The sequence below is a fragment of the Cheilinus undulatus genome, linkage group 13 (assembly GCF_018320785.1).
Source record: "Cheilinus undulatus linkage group 13, ASM1832078v1, whole genome shotgun sequence".
Classification (NCBI taxonomy): Eukaryota; Metazoa; Chordata; class Actinopteri; order Labriformes; family Labridae; genus Cheilinus; species Cheilinus undulatus.
The window spans coordinates 4748907-4763771 of NC_054877.1; the positions used below are offsets into that span (position 1 = coordinate 4748907).

The window sequence follows — 14865 nt, forward strand, 5'->3', positions numbered from 1 at the left end:
TTACCCCATTCTTATTTTTCCCAGTTGCTCTTACTGAGATTGGTAGGGAACAAGGAAGAGGGTAGATAACAAGGCATCAGGAGTGTCGGACAGAATTCTCCTTATTATCTTTCACTTGTCCTCACTCAACAGAGCTTGTTGAAGAGAATGGAGATAGCTGTCAGGTCAGATATGGGAGCATGTGCCGGTCTGACACTTTGCCACGTCAACCTTGGCCCTGATGTGCCAAGCCCATGCTCCATCTCTCCAGGTATTGTCCCAGCTAACCGCTCCACAATGTAGAATACTGCCCCGGCGTCTGGACCAGCCCACCGAGTCCTGGACCTCCAGCATGCGGTGAACTGGATCAAAAGTGTGACAGGTGCCCATAGAAGTGCATTTGACAAACGGTCTTGCCAACGATAGCCAAAAATGTGCTGAAGAAAAGTTGTCACAAATGAGGACAGTCGGTGCACCTGGCCATCAGTCAACATCCAGGCCTCATAAGAGTAAGACTGGAAAGACCAAAGGCCAAAAGACTCAGACTTTTCTCCACATGCTCAGATACTGGGAACACCACACTGTCTTGCTCAGAGAAGCATCAACCCATGCACAAGTCCAAGGTTGCGACTGATCTCAGCTTTTCAGACAGCAGATCAATGGATTCTGCTGCCAAGGTAGGTGAACTGTTCTACTACTTCCATGCTCACAGATTTGATGATAGCATCCAAGGCATCCCCAAATGCCTGGATCTTTGTTTTGGCCCAGGAAACATGCAATCCCAAGATTTTAGGCTCTTCACACAGCAAGTTAAGAGCTCCCACAATGCATCTACAGTCTGCAAGGATCAAATTGACAAATGACAGTCCACTGCTTGCTTCTACTGTTACCTGCCTCATTATCCAGTCTATACAGCTTCTGAAGAACGTGGGGGCTGAGACACACCACTGCCCTATCCCAGAATCAACTGGGAAGAAGTCAGAGGTGGAGCAGCCACAGTTCACAGCACTCTCTGTACCAGAATAGGGCAGACATCAGCTGGATGAGGGAACGTGGGATTCCTCGAAGCTCCAGAACCCACCAGCAGGCATCTCTACTCAACAAGTTGAACGCCTTCCAGAAGAGATAGTTAGGTGCATTAATTATACCTATCCCTTTGTTTGAAATGTATGCCCACTATGCTGTGCCTTGTGTCAAAACAGGCGAAACTATTTGGCTGCCAAAGGCTTGTCAATGCAAAGGGCAAAACTTCTGTTAATAAAAGAATGAGATGTCAAATTATTTACAAGAAGAGCCTGAAAATCTCAGAACTAGATTTCAGTGGATGCAACGTGAACAGCAAGAATGTGATGCCTTGGGATACGACATGATATCTGTTGCTCACGTTCCATGTTCCATGTACTTTTTTCCTACCTAAACTCCCAAATTAAATGTGTTTCTTTATGACTGTTTTTTAGAAAATGGTGGATTGCTTCCTCCAGGTGGGGAGTAGGTCCTTGCCCCAAGTGAAGGAGTTTAAGTATCTTGGGGTCTGGTTCACAATTGAGGGTAGAAAGGATTGTGAGATTGAGAGGTGGATGGGTTCAGTGTCAGCAGTATTGCAGAAATTGTACCGGATTGTTGTGAAGAGAGAGCTGAGCCGGAAAGCAAAGCTCTCAATTTACCGGTCAACCTATGCTCCAACCCTCATCCTATGGTCATTAACTGTGGATGATGACCAAAAGCGGTCAAAATGAGATTCCGCTGAAGGGTGGCTGGGCTCAGCCTTGAAGCTAGGGTTAGGAGCTCGGATATCTGGAGGGATCACGAGGTAGAACCGCTGCTCCCTTGTCTCAAATGAGCCAGATGAGGTGGTTCAGGCATCTGATTAGGATGTTTCCTGGTCCCCTATCTTTGGAGGTCTTCCAAGGGAGACTGAGCAGACCCCAGGGTAAAACCAGGACTTGCAGGAGGGTTTATATGTCTCATCTGGCCTTGGAGCACCTCATAACCCCCAGAAAGAGCTGGAAAATGTCACTGGGGAGAGGGATTTCATGGCTAACTTTCTTAGCCTGACCCAACCCTGGATAAGTAGAAGAAAATAGGTGGAAAGAGATAGATGGAGCTTTATTACCAAAAGGCAACACTCAGTTTATGTGTTGCCCCAGAAGCAAGACTCTTGTTGCTGCCAACAGTTCTCCAGGTGCCAAAATTGGTTTTCTTAAAATTAGGACAAGCACTTTTTCCGGTTTCTGAAACGGGGATATGACGTTTAGATTTCCAAGAACCCAAATTCTAGTCCATGTAAACTCATTCAATGAGGCTTTAGATAGATAATTCACATGAAGAATAAATAACTACATAGAGTTTGTTGTTACTGTGGTCAAAGATAGATCTCCTCAACTCTCCGTGGGATATTTTTATAAAAAGGCCAACATCAGCTTTAAATATTCATCTAACTACAACTTATATAATTCACCCATTCACTCCCACTCATTCTGCATATTGTCTGTGCAGTGTCTAAAAAAACATCTCTGAGGAGAAATCTATAAAAGGAAGAGGAGGGAGGAGGAAAGAGGAAGTAAAGTGAAGCTTCACTTGAGCACAAGTCCATGAAGAAGGAGTGGACGGAGTGGAGATAAGGTCAAGGTAACACTTCACTTTACAATAGCCGTGTGCCAGTGCATTAACCTGTGAGTTCACCTGCTGGGAAGTCGCACAAGTGCACGATAATGCTCTGAAGGAGCTTAATGAAAGTTCACTCATACAGAAGGTAATGCTCTTCACTGTGCTGTGTACTTTTTGTACTCCTCCACTAGCTGACCTGGAGGCCTGTTCGTTGTTTTGAAGAGTTTACTGAGGACAGGCTGAGGAAGTATTTCAGTCTCCACTCCTCACATCCAGCATGCTTGCTTTCTAGTCTCTCCGTTACATCAGGTTAGTAGACGGTGGAAAGCACACTGGGGGCTGCTTCTACCCACTGAAGCTCCGACTAATAATACCCCACTGATTGCATTAGAAAATTTATCATCTTTAATTATGCACTGTGCAAAAGCAGCACGCTCCCTGATAAGACAGCAATCGAGGCAGCTACCACCCGACTCGATGGGGCAGCTGCACTTCCCATCCACTGTCATTACCTTCGATCATACTTACTCTCCCTCATACATCATTGTATTGTTTACCATTATGCATCCCACGGTACGGCTCTGTTTTTGGTGCAATGTATTGCAAGGCTCCCACGCTAATGACAGATCTGCCACGTAAAGGCACCACAGCCTGCTCAGGCTGAATGCAGAGCCCCCGTCCTTGTTAGAGGGGCTGCACACACTTCAAAGGAGATGTGGGTACAGTGGCCAAACAGGAGGGACCAGCGGGGAAGTAGATAGGTAGTTAAGTGGCTGCGTCCCCTGCTGAATACTGAAAAGAGACGGTGACAGGTGAGGAGGGAGATTGAGAGGTGGATGAAGGGTGAGAGGTAGTGATTTTCTGTCCAGAACCGAAGCTGATCAGAACCCAGAAGACCTGAGGAGGGAGAGAAGAGAAACTGGAGGGGAAAGAGGGGAGGGATGAGGGGGGGATTGACAGAACCAAAGAGGAGAGAAGAGGGGTTGGGGGAAATACAGACTAGGGCTGGGCAATTTGGACCAGAAATCATTTCTAGATATATATTAGCTGCAGGAGTGGTGACACATTACTGATATTTTTATGTAAAGAAATACAAACGATTGTCAAAATACAAGAATTATGAACTTTGATATGTTTCTCGGAAAAGTCAAATTATAGTAAATAAACAAATTCAGAAGTCCTAGACACCCATTATCAGGTAATATATTGCTTTTTGTTCGACCAAAGATTGCAGTCAAACTCTTACTCATTGTTAACCTAATATGCCAGATAGACTGTCTACAATATCCATGCATGGGATATATTACATGTTTATCTGGGCAACACCCTATAGATATGTTAAGGGCAGAGACTTTCAAAAAGGTCTTGGAGGGCAATTGGATGAACGTTCTGCCTGTCACATTAATTTTCGGCCAATCAGAGTAACAAATATATGACGCAGAAGGCATGTGCTCCTTTGGAAAGTAAACTACTAAACATGACCTCAACAGGCAGCTGTTATTGTTGATCACCTTCAGTGGAGCCAGCTGGTAAATTAAACTCTTGTCAAAGCTTGTCGGAAGATGCATGAAAACCTTTTTTTCCCTCAAAAAATGCTTTCAATGTGGTTCTTTGTTCTTCTTTAAACCAAGAAAGGTGGTCCAGCTGTATAAGCTGCTGCTATTGCTACATCCATGCCCATCTCTTCGCTTGTCGCCATTGTTCACAGGCTTGCAGTACAACTACACAACACATATAGCTACTGCATTGTTCTCATCCAATGATGCTGACTGGTTTGTTCAGTCTCTGATCAGAAACAAACGTTTGAGATTAAAGCTTTGTATGATAGATCCGCCTAATGACAGACATTGAATCTGGCCAAGGATAACTCATTGTCTTAATTATACAAAAACATTGGCAACATTTTCACATGGGCTGTCAACATTTCCTACATTCCTTGTGTTTCAAACTGATAAAAGTTCAATATCTTTAATGATGAGTGGGATCAAAAAGTCTAGGGATTTAATGATCTTCTGCTATATTTGAATTAGAAGAGAAATTGTACAGTGTCTAAACTGCACAAATAAGTTTGCAACATTAAGGACAGTAGGTGGATTGCTCCTTGCTGGTTGTATGTTCAGTGTGATTATATGCACAGTATAGTCAAGCTGTGATTTTGGCTAATTTGAGATACATTTAACTAGATTAATGTCCTTGCTCCACTATGTAAGCTGAGGTGGGAGAACTGATTTATTGAATGGAATGCACGAGATAGCAATATTCCCCCATTAGCTAGTGTATGAATATTTTACACATTATAGTAAAGTAGAAAATATTTAAAATAGTAAGATATACCTACACCATTGGACCTACACTAACTCCCATTGGACCTAACTCTAGTTAATATGCTAACATGTCATGTCAAACAGTTAAAACATGAACCAGTTCTGCAGCTCTGTTAATTCTGTATGTTCTCGATGCTTTACTTTTGGTACAAAATGATGCACTTTATCCCTTTAACTTGGGGTGATATCCAAAGAAAGATAACAAGGTGACTCCAGCATTGTTTTGCATTTATGCTTTCTGACGTCTGGGTCAAAACCTTCCATGGAGGCTGCTGTGACTGCCCAGGATGACTAGTCTAGTTTGGATCTGACTGAAGTGTAAATATGCAAGAGTAAATCAATATTCAACCGTATTAACTAGGTGTGTTAGTTCAACTTTGAGAAATATGGTGCAGTGTGATGCCAGTTGGACTGACAAGATCACATGTGTTTTAAAAGTCTAGTTTTAGTTAGCCTAACATAAAAGTTCTAAATTTTCTAAGTGCATGTAAATGCATTGACTGTGCAGGAGGTTGCCTGTAAATTCTGAAAACTACAAGCAATGAATTTGCCAAAATTGGGTAATGCTATTGTATCAAACAGGTATCAATATCATCTGGTTTCCATTGGCAATACAAATCGATCAAAATTATACAAAAGATAATTCTCTCAACTAAAAAACATTATCATATCAAGTAGATGGCTTAAGTGTGAGCATATTACTATTACTGTGTCCTAACAGCATGTGAGTGTCAGGTATTGTGTCAAATTTTGTCAAAATGCACGCAAATCTACCAAAACTTGAGCTCTCAACCATGTGAATTTTGTAAATACTTTGACATCTAGTATTCTTATTTTGAATGCAGACAAATAGAAGTAAACTAACTTGTTTGACAAGATTGGGAAAGCTGACAGATGTCAGCGCATAAACATTTTAAGCATGTGCATGGCTATTGATGTACAACTTTCTCCACTTTGTTAAACCAGCTAATAAACTCTTTTGAGTGAAGAAAGTGAAAGAAAATGAGACAAATATTCCTGTCCGTCACTCCTGATACCTTCTCGTCTACCTTTTTCCTTGTTCTTTGCCAACTGTACTAAAAACAAAGGTGACATAGAAGTGTATAGAAATTGGGCAACCAGAGAAAAATGTTATGCTGCATCTCGCTGCCTTGCTTGCTTTCAGGATACTGCAATAGAAATCAAAATAATCAAGCTTATATTGTCACTGATGTTCGCTTGCATTGTGTGTAGTTAGGACATTTCTGAACATTATGTCTGCCATCTTCTAATCAACATAAACTATATCGATATAAATGACACTGTCTTAACAAATATCTCATTTGAAAATATATCTTAAAAACATGATTGCCCAGCCCTAGTGTGAGATAGTGATTTTCTGTCCAGATCCGAAGCCAGAAGAGCTGAAGAGGGAGAGAAGAGGAACTGAAGAGGTAAGGGGAGAAAGATGAGGGCGGATCAACACAGCGAAAGAGGAGAAGAGAGGAAAAGATTGGGGGGAATAACAGACAGAAAGATGCTTCTCATGGTCAGCAAGGAAGTCAGAGAGATGTAGGGAGGGGTAAGAGGTGTGGAAGGAGAGGAGGAGGAGAATGTGACTGAAGGGAGGGGATAAAAGGAATGTGAATGAGGGAGAGAAGGAGGGAGTGAGTCAAGGGAAGGGAGGGAGGGGAGGCAACTGGGGGATGGAGAGAAGAATGGGTGGGTTGTGAGTGTGCATGTGTGCGCAAGACGCTAAGATCGATACCAAGTGCACTCAATTATCATTCCAGTACAGTATGTGTGTTCACTGCTATGAGCTTGTGTGGCTGCAGGGTAAACTCCTCTCCCACAACTCCACCTAATGGGAACTAACGCACACCACAGGGTTCCTTTGTCTCTCTGCCTCCCTCACCCACAGCCTCTTCTCTCCCTTTTTTGGAGATTTGTAGTGCAAGGCCAGCAAACGAAAGTAACGAAGATGGTGCTGCTGATACAGAATTGTGTTGTGTCAGCAGAGCCGCCTAATAAGGGCTATTTGATCAAACAACCACTTATGAGCACACTGTAAAATCCCCAGAGTCCTCTGTGTGCGGTGTAGCTTCAAGAGAGGAATCAGCTCTGAGGGAGGGAATAAATAAAAATAAAAAAAGGAAGGGATTTTGAGCTTGGATGGAGAGGCTGCTTTTTATTTTTCCCTCTTTCTCAAGCCAGGATTTGCAGTAGAGTAACTGTAAATGACAACATTGTCAAATATTTCACTGTCCTTTCAGCGGCGAGTTATTTATTCATATATGCACTGTCACCCGCCGCAGGCACTTGAGAGCAACTGACTGCAGCTCAAGAGTAACCTGACAATCACACGACAGTAGAAAGGGAAAGAGAAGACAGAGGGAGGAAGAGGGGGCTCCGGGGAGACGTGAGCGAGGGCTCTTCTTTGAGGTTTGGTCCTGTCTGGTGTCGCCCTCTAGGTTTGTGCTGGGGTTGTGTCAGTGACTTTAAGATGAAGATCTTAAAAGTGAAAAAGGAGATCTGATTTTTCAAAAGATTATTTTACTTATACTACTGTATTTAGCTATTGTTTTCATTTTAATATTATCGTAAGGGAAGGTGGCTTTAATGTCTTTACTGATAAAAAAAAAAAAATTAATGCAAAAGTGACAAAAATAAAATGTTACTGTCAATGTTGGATGTTTAAAATCTCTATTTCTCCACTGTGCATTTAAGCTGTGTCCGAATTGTCATCATTGTAATGTCCTGACTAAAAGTAAAGACTATAATGTGAGCAATTTTTTTGACTAAAACTATCAAGGTTATAAATGTGACTAAAACTAAGACTGAATTTAAAATAGCTGCTAATTAACTCTACTAGCGGACAAAAAGAACTTAGGATGTGGGCAGCTACCACTGACTACCATGTTGCACTGCAGCACTCCTTAGTGTATCTGCGATATCAAAATGACATCTTTTCATCACCTAACAACTGCAGGAAAGCTGAGATATTATTTTAAACAGTCATTTTTGGTCATGTTGGACCCTTACACAGCACCAGGTATGCTATTTAAATCGCTAAAATCCAAGACGACCAGTCAGGTCTCCTTACACTGCCGCTAGAATGAACGTCTGCAAAACAGAAACAAATATGAGGGCCCAATGGAAAATAGTTAAGTAACAAGTTTCACAGCTTTTTGCGTTAAGGGGCTCAACTTAAAACTTCATGTTGCCATTTAGTCGACGTAACATGCTATAACTAAAAATGTCAAGTTGGCAGAAAGTTTTTCTCATAGAAACACATATTTCAGTTCAGCTATAGTTTGTGTGTCAACTATTTAAGCTGAGCCCTCTGCCTGTGTTGGCTCAACTTAAATCTTTATGTTCACTTGGAATGTACTGTACCTAACGTTATTCAAAAAACTTAACATAATAAGTTGTATCAATTAAATAAGTTAATCCTTTACAATCTGTTCATTCAGCATTAATCAGGTTGGACTTTTTTACAGTGTGATGAGTCTGGGTCAGTAATGCTGCTGTTTGGGACGGGAACAAGCGGCAACCTCCAGTTGTGAAAAATGAAGCCGATGCGGACGTGCAAAAAATTGCAATACTGTGACTGTCCATTTGAGGCTGACTGCAGAAACACTGGAAGTCACGTACACAGCATGTGTTCAAAAGCAGTTTTTTACACTAGAAATAAACTGGTTTACAGCCTGGTTCAAAAAACGAAACATGTCTCATTAGCTAATGTCTTCATGTCCTCTCACTGTACGGGGGGTGAACTCTTTTGTACCACAATCGATTATTTTGAGTAAAAAACTTCACTGCGCACTGATTGGCACATCTTATTTGACTGACAGATAGCTTGACAGGCAGACGCTACCTATCTGTCAACCAGAATGCTAGCTAGCCAGCTGACAGGAAGTCAAGTTAGTGGTCGTTAGGTTGATCCAAAGTTTGGTTGAGACAGTAGTTTCAATATGGAAGCTGCTGCGGATTGGCTTCAAAAGCTGTTCGAGTCCGCCTACTGTAAGCAGACGGCTGACGTCACACGGGGTTTGTCCAATTCTTTTTACAGTCTATGGATGGGAAGACATTTTCCATCATTAAAGCATAATTAGCACTAATTAGCTATCATTGCCTTATTCACGTTATTTTACGATTGTATCATGATGACTGTCAGCTGTGAGTATACACTGTAAAAAGAATCCAACAAAGCCTGTGTGACGTCAGCCATTTGATTACAATAGGTGGACTCAAACAGCCTTTGAAGCCAATCCATGGCAGCTACCATATTGAAATCGTTGTGGCAACCGAACTTTGGATCATCCTAACGGCAGTTAAGAGCCTGCTCACTGAGCTCGACTTCCTGTCAGCTAAGCCATCACTAAAGCTAGCCTTCTGGTTGACAGGTAGGTAGCGTCTAGGTAGCTATCTGTCAATCAAATGAGACGTGTAAATCAGTGTGCAGTGAAGTTTTTCCTAAATATAATCGAAACGATTGTGGAACAAAAGGACATGATGATATTAACTAATGAGACACATTTGTTTTTTTTTTAACCAGGCTGTAAACCAGTTTATTTTTCGTGTAAAAACAGCTTTTTAACATGTTTTGTGAATGTGACTTCCAGTGTTCCTGCAGAAAGCCTCAAATGGACACTCGTTGTTTTGCAATTTTTCTTGCACTTCTGCATTGGCTTCATTTTATCAGGACCAGAGGTTGCTGCTTGGGTGTGAGCCAGTGTTCTGGTGTGCCCATCAAAAGCCAGCATTTGCAACTGCACAGTCATAAAACAAACAAAGTGCTGTTACGTCTCCCTCTCATTGCCAAAGTGCATTTTTGAGAAATAACGTCAAAAAAGCCTAAAAACCATGCCTGCTGACAAGATACAGTAATATTGCTGGATGTTTGTGCAAATATGACTCTGCTGATATGTTATCAAACTGTCGCATGTGGAGTTTAGGTGTTTTACCCATCAGTAATATAACCAGCTTGGTGTTGGATTTCAGCCTCCTGAAATGCAAAGCTCTTAAAGTCTGTACACTATTTTCTCTTTTCTGGCTTCCCACTCAGGCAGTCCCTCTTTTTCTCCTCTTAGCTTTGTCACTGTCCTCTTCTGTCTCAAACTGTATCAAGATGGGTTAACTGGCTTTGTTTTAGCTGAGGGCTGGTGGTGAACTATCACCGTGCGAGACATTTCTTGTCAGGGAACCGTGGCCTCCTGCAAAAGTTAAACAGTGCTGAAAGCAGGTGACCAGGACACTCTGGGGAGATGGCATTGGCATCAATCTCAATGTTTAAAGTGTTGACACCATCAGATCAACTTTGAAAAGACTACTATGAGGTGGAAAGGTTATTGTTGTTTTAAAATGGTAAACACATAAAGGCCTAGTGACACTATCATAGAGTGCACTTTGAAATCACTTACTAACCATTCTGCTCCTTTGACGGTATTCTAAACATTTATTTGTGTTGAATTTTGCAACACAGAGGTGCCAGTTAAGCTGAGCTGTTAGTGTAGAGACGCACATACAGAGGCTACAGTCCTCAGTATAATGGTCACAGGTTCAAATACTGATATTTGGTGCATGTGTCCCCCAGTCTTTCTCCTGATACATCCTGTCTCTCTTCAACTGTGTTAACTAATAAAGGCAAAATAAATGATTTTATTGTGTTTTATTATCATTATTTCACGGTATTCTAAATTCACATTAACAACGAATCTAGCATTCAATCAGATGTTTTTGAGGCATACATATTTAGGATAGCTAGATACCATCCAAACATGCCAGGTGTTTTATTTTTCATGTGGTTCACTTATTTCTGTTTTTGTCCTGAGATCATGCTACTTTCTTGAGATGAAAAAGCAAGTTTTTCCATCACAGGAAGTTCAAATGTGGTTGAAATTTACTCAGAGTGAAAATGGCACTGCTATCCCAAAATAAGATGAATAAGTCAAGATCTTGTGAGAACACCCAAAATTTACTGATTATCTGATTATGAGTTAAAATGTGCAAATGCATGTCCTCTTAGGGCTTTCCTAACACCAGATTAGAAAACAGTGAGTTTGGTCAGATAACAAGATGTGTTATCATTGACAGATCTGACTTTTTAATCATCAGTATAGACATTTGGATTTTTTAATATTTACTCATTAAAACATAGAAACTAATTAATCTTGAATTATTATATTAAAATACTAATATAATATTTGTTTTAATCTAGTAAAACCATGAGTAGTATTAGTCAGCTAGAAACTGTTGGTAGAAGATACAATGTCACACATACAGGGCCTACAAAAAGTATTCACCCCTTTAGATGTTTTACCCTTTTAGTGATTTTATAAACATGTCATGGTTGATGTAAGCTGGCTTTTTGGAAAAAAAAAACCCTCTTTAATGTCAAAGTGAAAATCGATTTTCTAAGTAGTGTCAAATGAAAATATGTATGGTAAAATAAGTGACAGCATCAATTGGTGCTAGTAGCCTAACAACTGGTGAAATAGAAATCACCTGAGTGTCTCAAATGATTGTAGTATAAAGACACCTGTTTCCGGAAGGTTCAGTCACTGGTTAATCAGTATTCTTGGCTACCATTACACCATGAGGACAAAAGAACACTCCAAGCAACTCAAACAAATGGTTGTTGAAAAGTAAAAGTCAGAGGATGTTTAAAAAAATTTCCAAGGCGGTGAACATCCCCTCGGGTGTGACCTCTCTGAAGGAGTTACAAGCTTCAGCAGCTGAGATGGAGAGACTCTGAGTACTGTTGCACAGGTTCTTCACCAGTCAAAGATTGATGGGAGAGTGGCAAAGAGAAAGCCACTGTTGAAGAATCTCAGATTAAATCTCATTCTCAAATAGAGGTTACCAAAAGGCACATGGAAGACTCCATGGTCAAATGGAAGAAAGTTTTTTGGTCTGATGAGACCAAAATGGTACTTTTTGGCCATCACACAAGACGCTATATTTGTCAGGCACCAAACAGTGCACATCAACCCCGCTGTGGAGCGCAGCGGTTGGCAGCATCATGCTGTGGGGATGCCTCTCAGCAGCTGACCCTGGAAGGCTTGTAAAGGTGGAGGGTAAAGTGAATGTGGCAAAACAAAGTAAAAGTCCAGTGGACAATCTTATTCAGTCTGCAAGAGAACTACAGCTTGGGAAAATATTTATTTTCTGACAGGACAATGACATGAAGCACACAGCGAAAGCTGCACAAAATGGTTTAAAGACAACAAAGTGAATGTTCTGTAGTGGCCCAGTCAAAGCCCAGACCTCAATAGAGAATTTGTGGCTGGACTTTAAAAGGGCTGTTCATGCCTGATCCCTGACAGAGCTTTAGCAGATTTGCAAAGAAGTATGGAGTAAAATTTCAGTTTGCAGATGTGTAAGTCTGATTGAGACCTATCCACCCCCTATCCAAACTCAGTGCTGTGATTGCAGCCAAAGGCACATCTACTAAATTCTGACTTAAAAAACATTTATGCAGTCACTCATTTTACATTAAATATTCTTATTTAATTGACATTAATTTGCCAAAAAAAAAAAAAAATGTGCTTTCACTTTTACATTAAAGAGTTTTTTGTATGTTTTTTATAGGCACTGTATGTCTAGTATGCTAAGTTTAGCTTCATTATAAAACCCAGAAATGGTGTTGAATGAAGAGCTTAAAGGCAGCTAAAAGTCAACTCTTACTGCTGAGATAAACCAAATGATCCAGCTCAGTGAAAAGACTCTGGATCCCCATCAGCAGTTTGAGCCACAGGGGGGAAGATGGCGCACTCCTAACCACTGGCAGCAGCCTGCAGCCGCCACCGCTGCCTTGCCTTAACATTAGCAGCTACCTGCGGCTAAATAACTCCCTGTCACAATGGCACCTTTGATCTCCCGCCTCTGATAACTTCAGAGTGTCTCTCATTTCAAAGCTGATTTTTGATTTACAAAAAGCCTTGAACTTAAGTCCCTTGACTCCCCATTTTTTTCCCCATTATCAGCATGCAAGGCGTACAGTCGATTACAATGCACCCCCGCAACCATCCAGCCCCCGCATTACCACGGAGTAATCAAACAGAACTTGCCCTGGTGCCTTGTATTCACTAAAGAATACAAGCCACCAAAATGTCTGATTAATCCACCACTTTAGGCTATCGCACTCCCAAGAGGAACAGAGAGAAAAAGAAAATACCCCAGATCCTTGGCGTGCAGCAGTGTAAAACCACTGATAACAGCCCAGATCATAATAGGCCCAGTGATTTTCATTTGACTCCCAGTGAGCGAAATCAGCAGCTCCCGTTCATCTCCCCACTGTGAGCAAATCACAGCCTCCATTCAACACCGCAATGCCATTAGGGCCAAGACACGGCCTTGGCCATTTTACAGGCGCTGGTTTGATATTTGCCCCCTGGCTGTTTACTCGCACCGTGACTGTTTGGCCCCCCGAGGGAACACAAGGAGAATCAAGGGCCACGAGAGAGACAAAGAGAGAGAGGAGGAACAGTAAGAGCTTAAATGCTCCTCATACGTTGAGAATCTTAACAGCTTGAGCACTGTTATTAGCATTCGCAGGGCTGAGTTTGAATGACGTGTTATTTTGTTGTTGATATGTAGTTTCAAGGAGGAGCCGGGTGAGTGTGCGGACATATTTGAGCTGCCTGGACTGGCAGTGGGGAAATGCGATTATGAAACCGTGCCGTTCTGCACTGTCATGTCTGATGTGTGCTATTGTGAGGCTTCACTGCTCTAAAATAGATGAATATTCCTTCTGACAACATGTTTCCTGAGCCTTACAAATATCCCAACACTGGATGCTATTGTAATCTCTTCAAAAAGACGTCATTTTGCTATTTAGTGCCGGAACATGACAGCAGACGAAGCTGTTGCATTTGGTGTTTGTTGACTGGAGGTGTTTATGTCATGGAGGGTGTGAGGAAGAAGAGGAGGAGGAGGACGAGGAGGAGCGGGTGTGAAGGAAAGAGGGGAAGTAACTTGCCTGTCTCTGCTGTGATCCCTCTTTCTTTTTCTTGCCATGTTTGCTGGAGGGGACAAAAGAAAGACAATGTCAGGATGTCGAATCTATCTCTCCCTCCAGTGGTCGCAGGGCAGCATTGCCTGGCAGCCATCATAAAGAGAACATCAACCTAATCTACGGGCCCTGTCTCCAACACAGCCTGCAGCTGGAGGATGTGTTATGATCTCATAAGAAGATAGGTATAAGCAAGATGATGGATGCATCATCATCTAGTGGATGATCCACTCTGAATCTTTGCTTCAACACTTTAATCACTTCCACTGGATCCTTAAAGTTCTGTTTTTAGTAGGGCTGTCAAACTTTTACATTCTTTAATCATAATCAGTCGCCAAATTTTGATAGTTACACAGGATTAATCACAGTTAATTGGATGTTTAAAGATTCTTTTGCATAATGCATTTTGAGGATGTGAAGCAATACCTACCAGTTTCTTGATTCTTTAATGAAATTAATGCAAAGAGATGTATTTCATGATCTTTACTTTTTGAATTTGTATCAAAATTAGCACTGCCCCGCTAAACCAGTGTGGTCTGAAAGCATGACTGAGTGCTAGGAGACAGCTTTAAAGTGCTTCTTCTGTGAAACAGAGTTAAATGCTGCAATACATTAAGTCATATGCAGGAGTGCATGTACAAAATGACTCCAATGATCCTGAGTTATTGTGACAGCATTTGAACTTTTTTTTAGGAGTTCCAGTTTAGCTGCTTTCTCTGGGTTAGTAAACCAATTTCAGTTAACAATTACATAAAGACATTTCTAAATAAGCTCTCCTTCGTTATGCTTTTACTTTGAAATTTTACAATCTTAAGTTTAAGATGGCCAAACACTACACACTTTTTAAATCTTAAAGGGTCTGAAAAACATGGGAGAGAACAGAAATGATGACAGTATCAAACAATTTATCATCTTACAATCCTCCAATCACACACACTAGTTCAGGGGTGTCAAACTCAA

The 14865-nt window shown here is 41.4% G+C and overlaps 1 protein-coding gene across 3 annotated transcripts in view; it reads right to left on the reverse strand.

The window, feature by feature from the left end:
* mpz (myelin protein zero) overlaps nucleotides 1-14865 on the reverse strand; it is a 39755-nt gene that overhangs the window by 7411 nt on the left and 17479 nt on the right. For all 3 annotated transcript variants that reach the window (XM_041802693.1, XM_041802691.1, XM_041802692.1), the window contains exon 5: nucleotides 13873-13915. In XM_041802693.1, the coding sequence (XP_041658627.1) occupies nucleotides 13873-13915 (43 nt within the window). The remainder of the gene's footprint in view (nucleotides 1-13872; nucleotides 13916-14865) is intronic.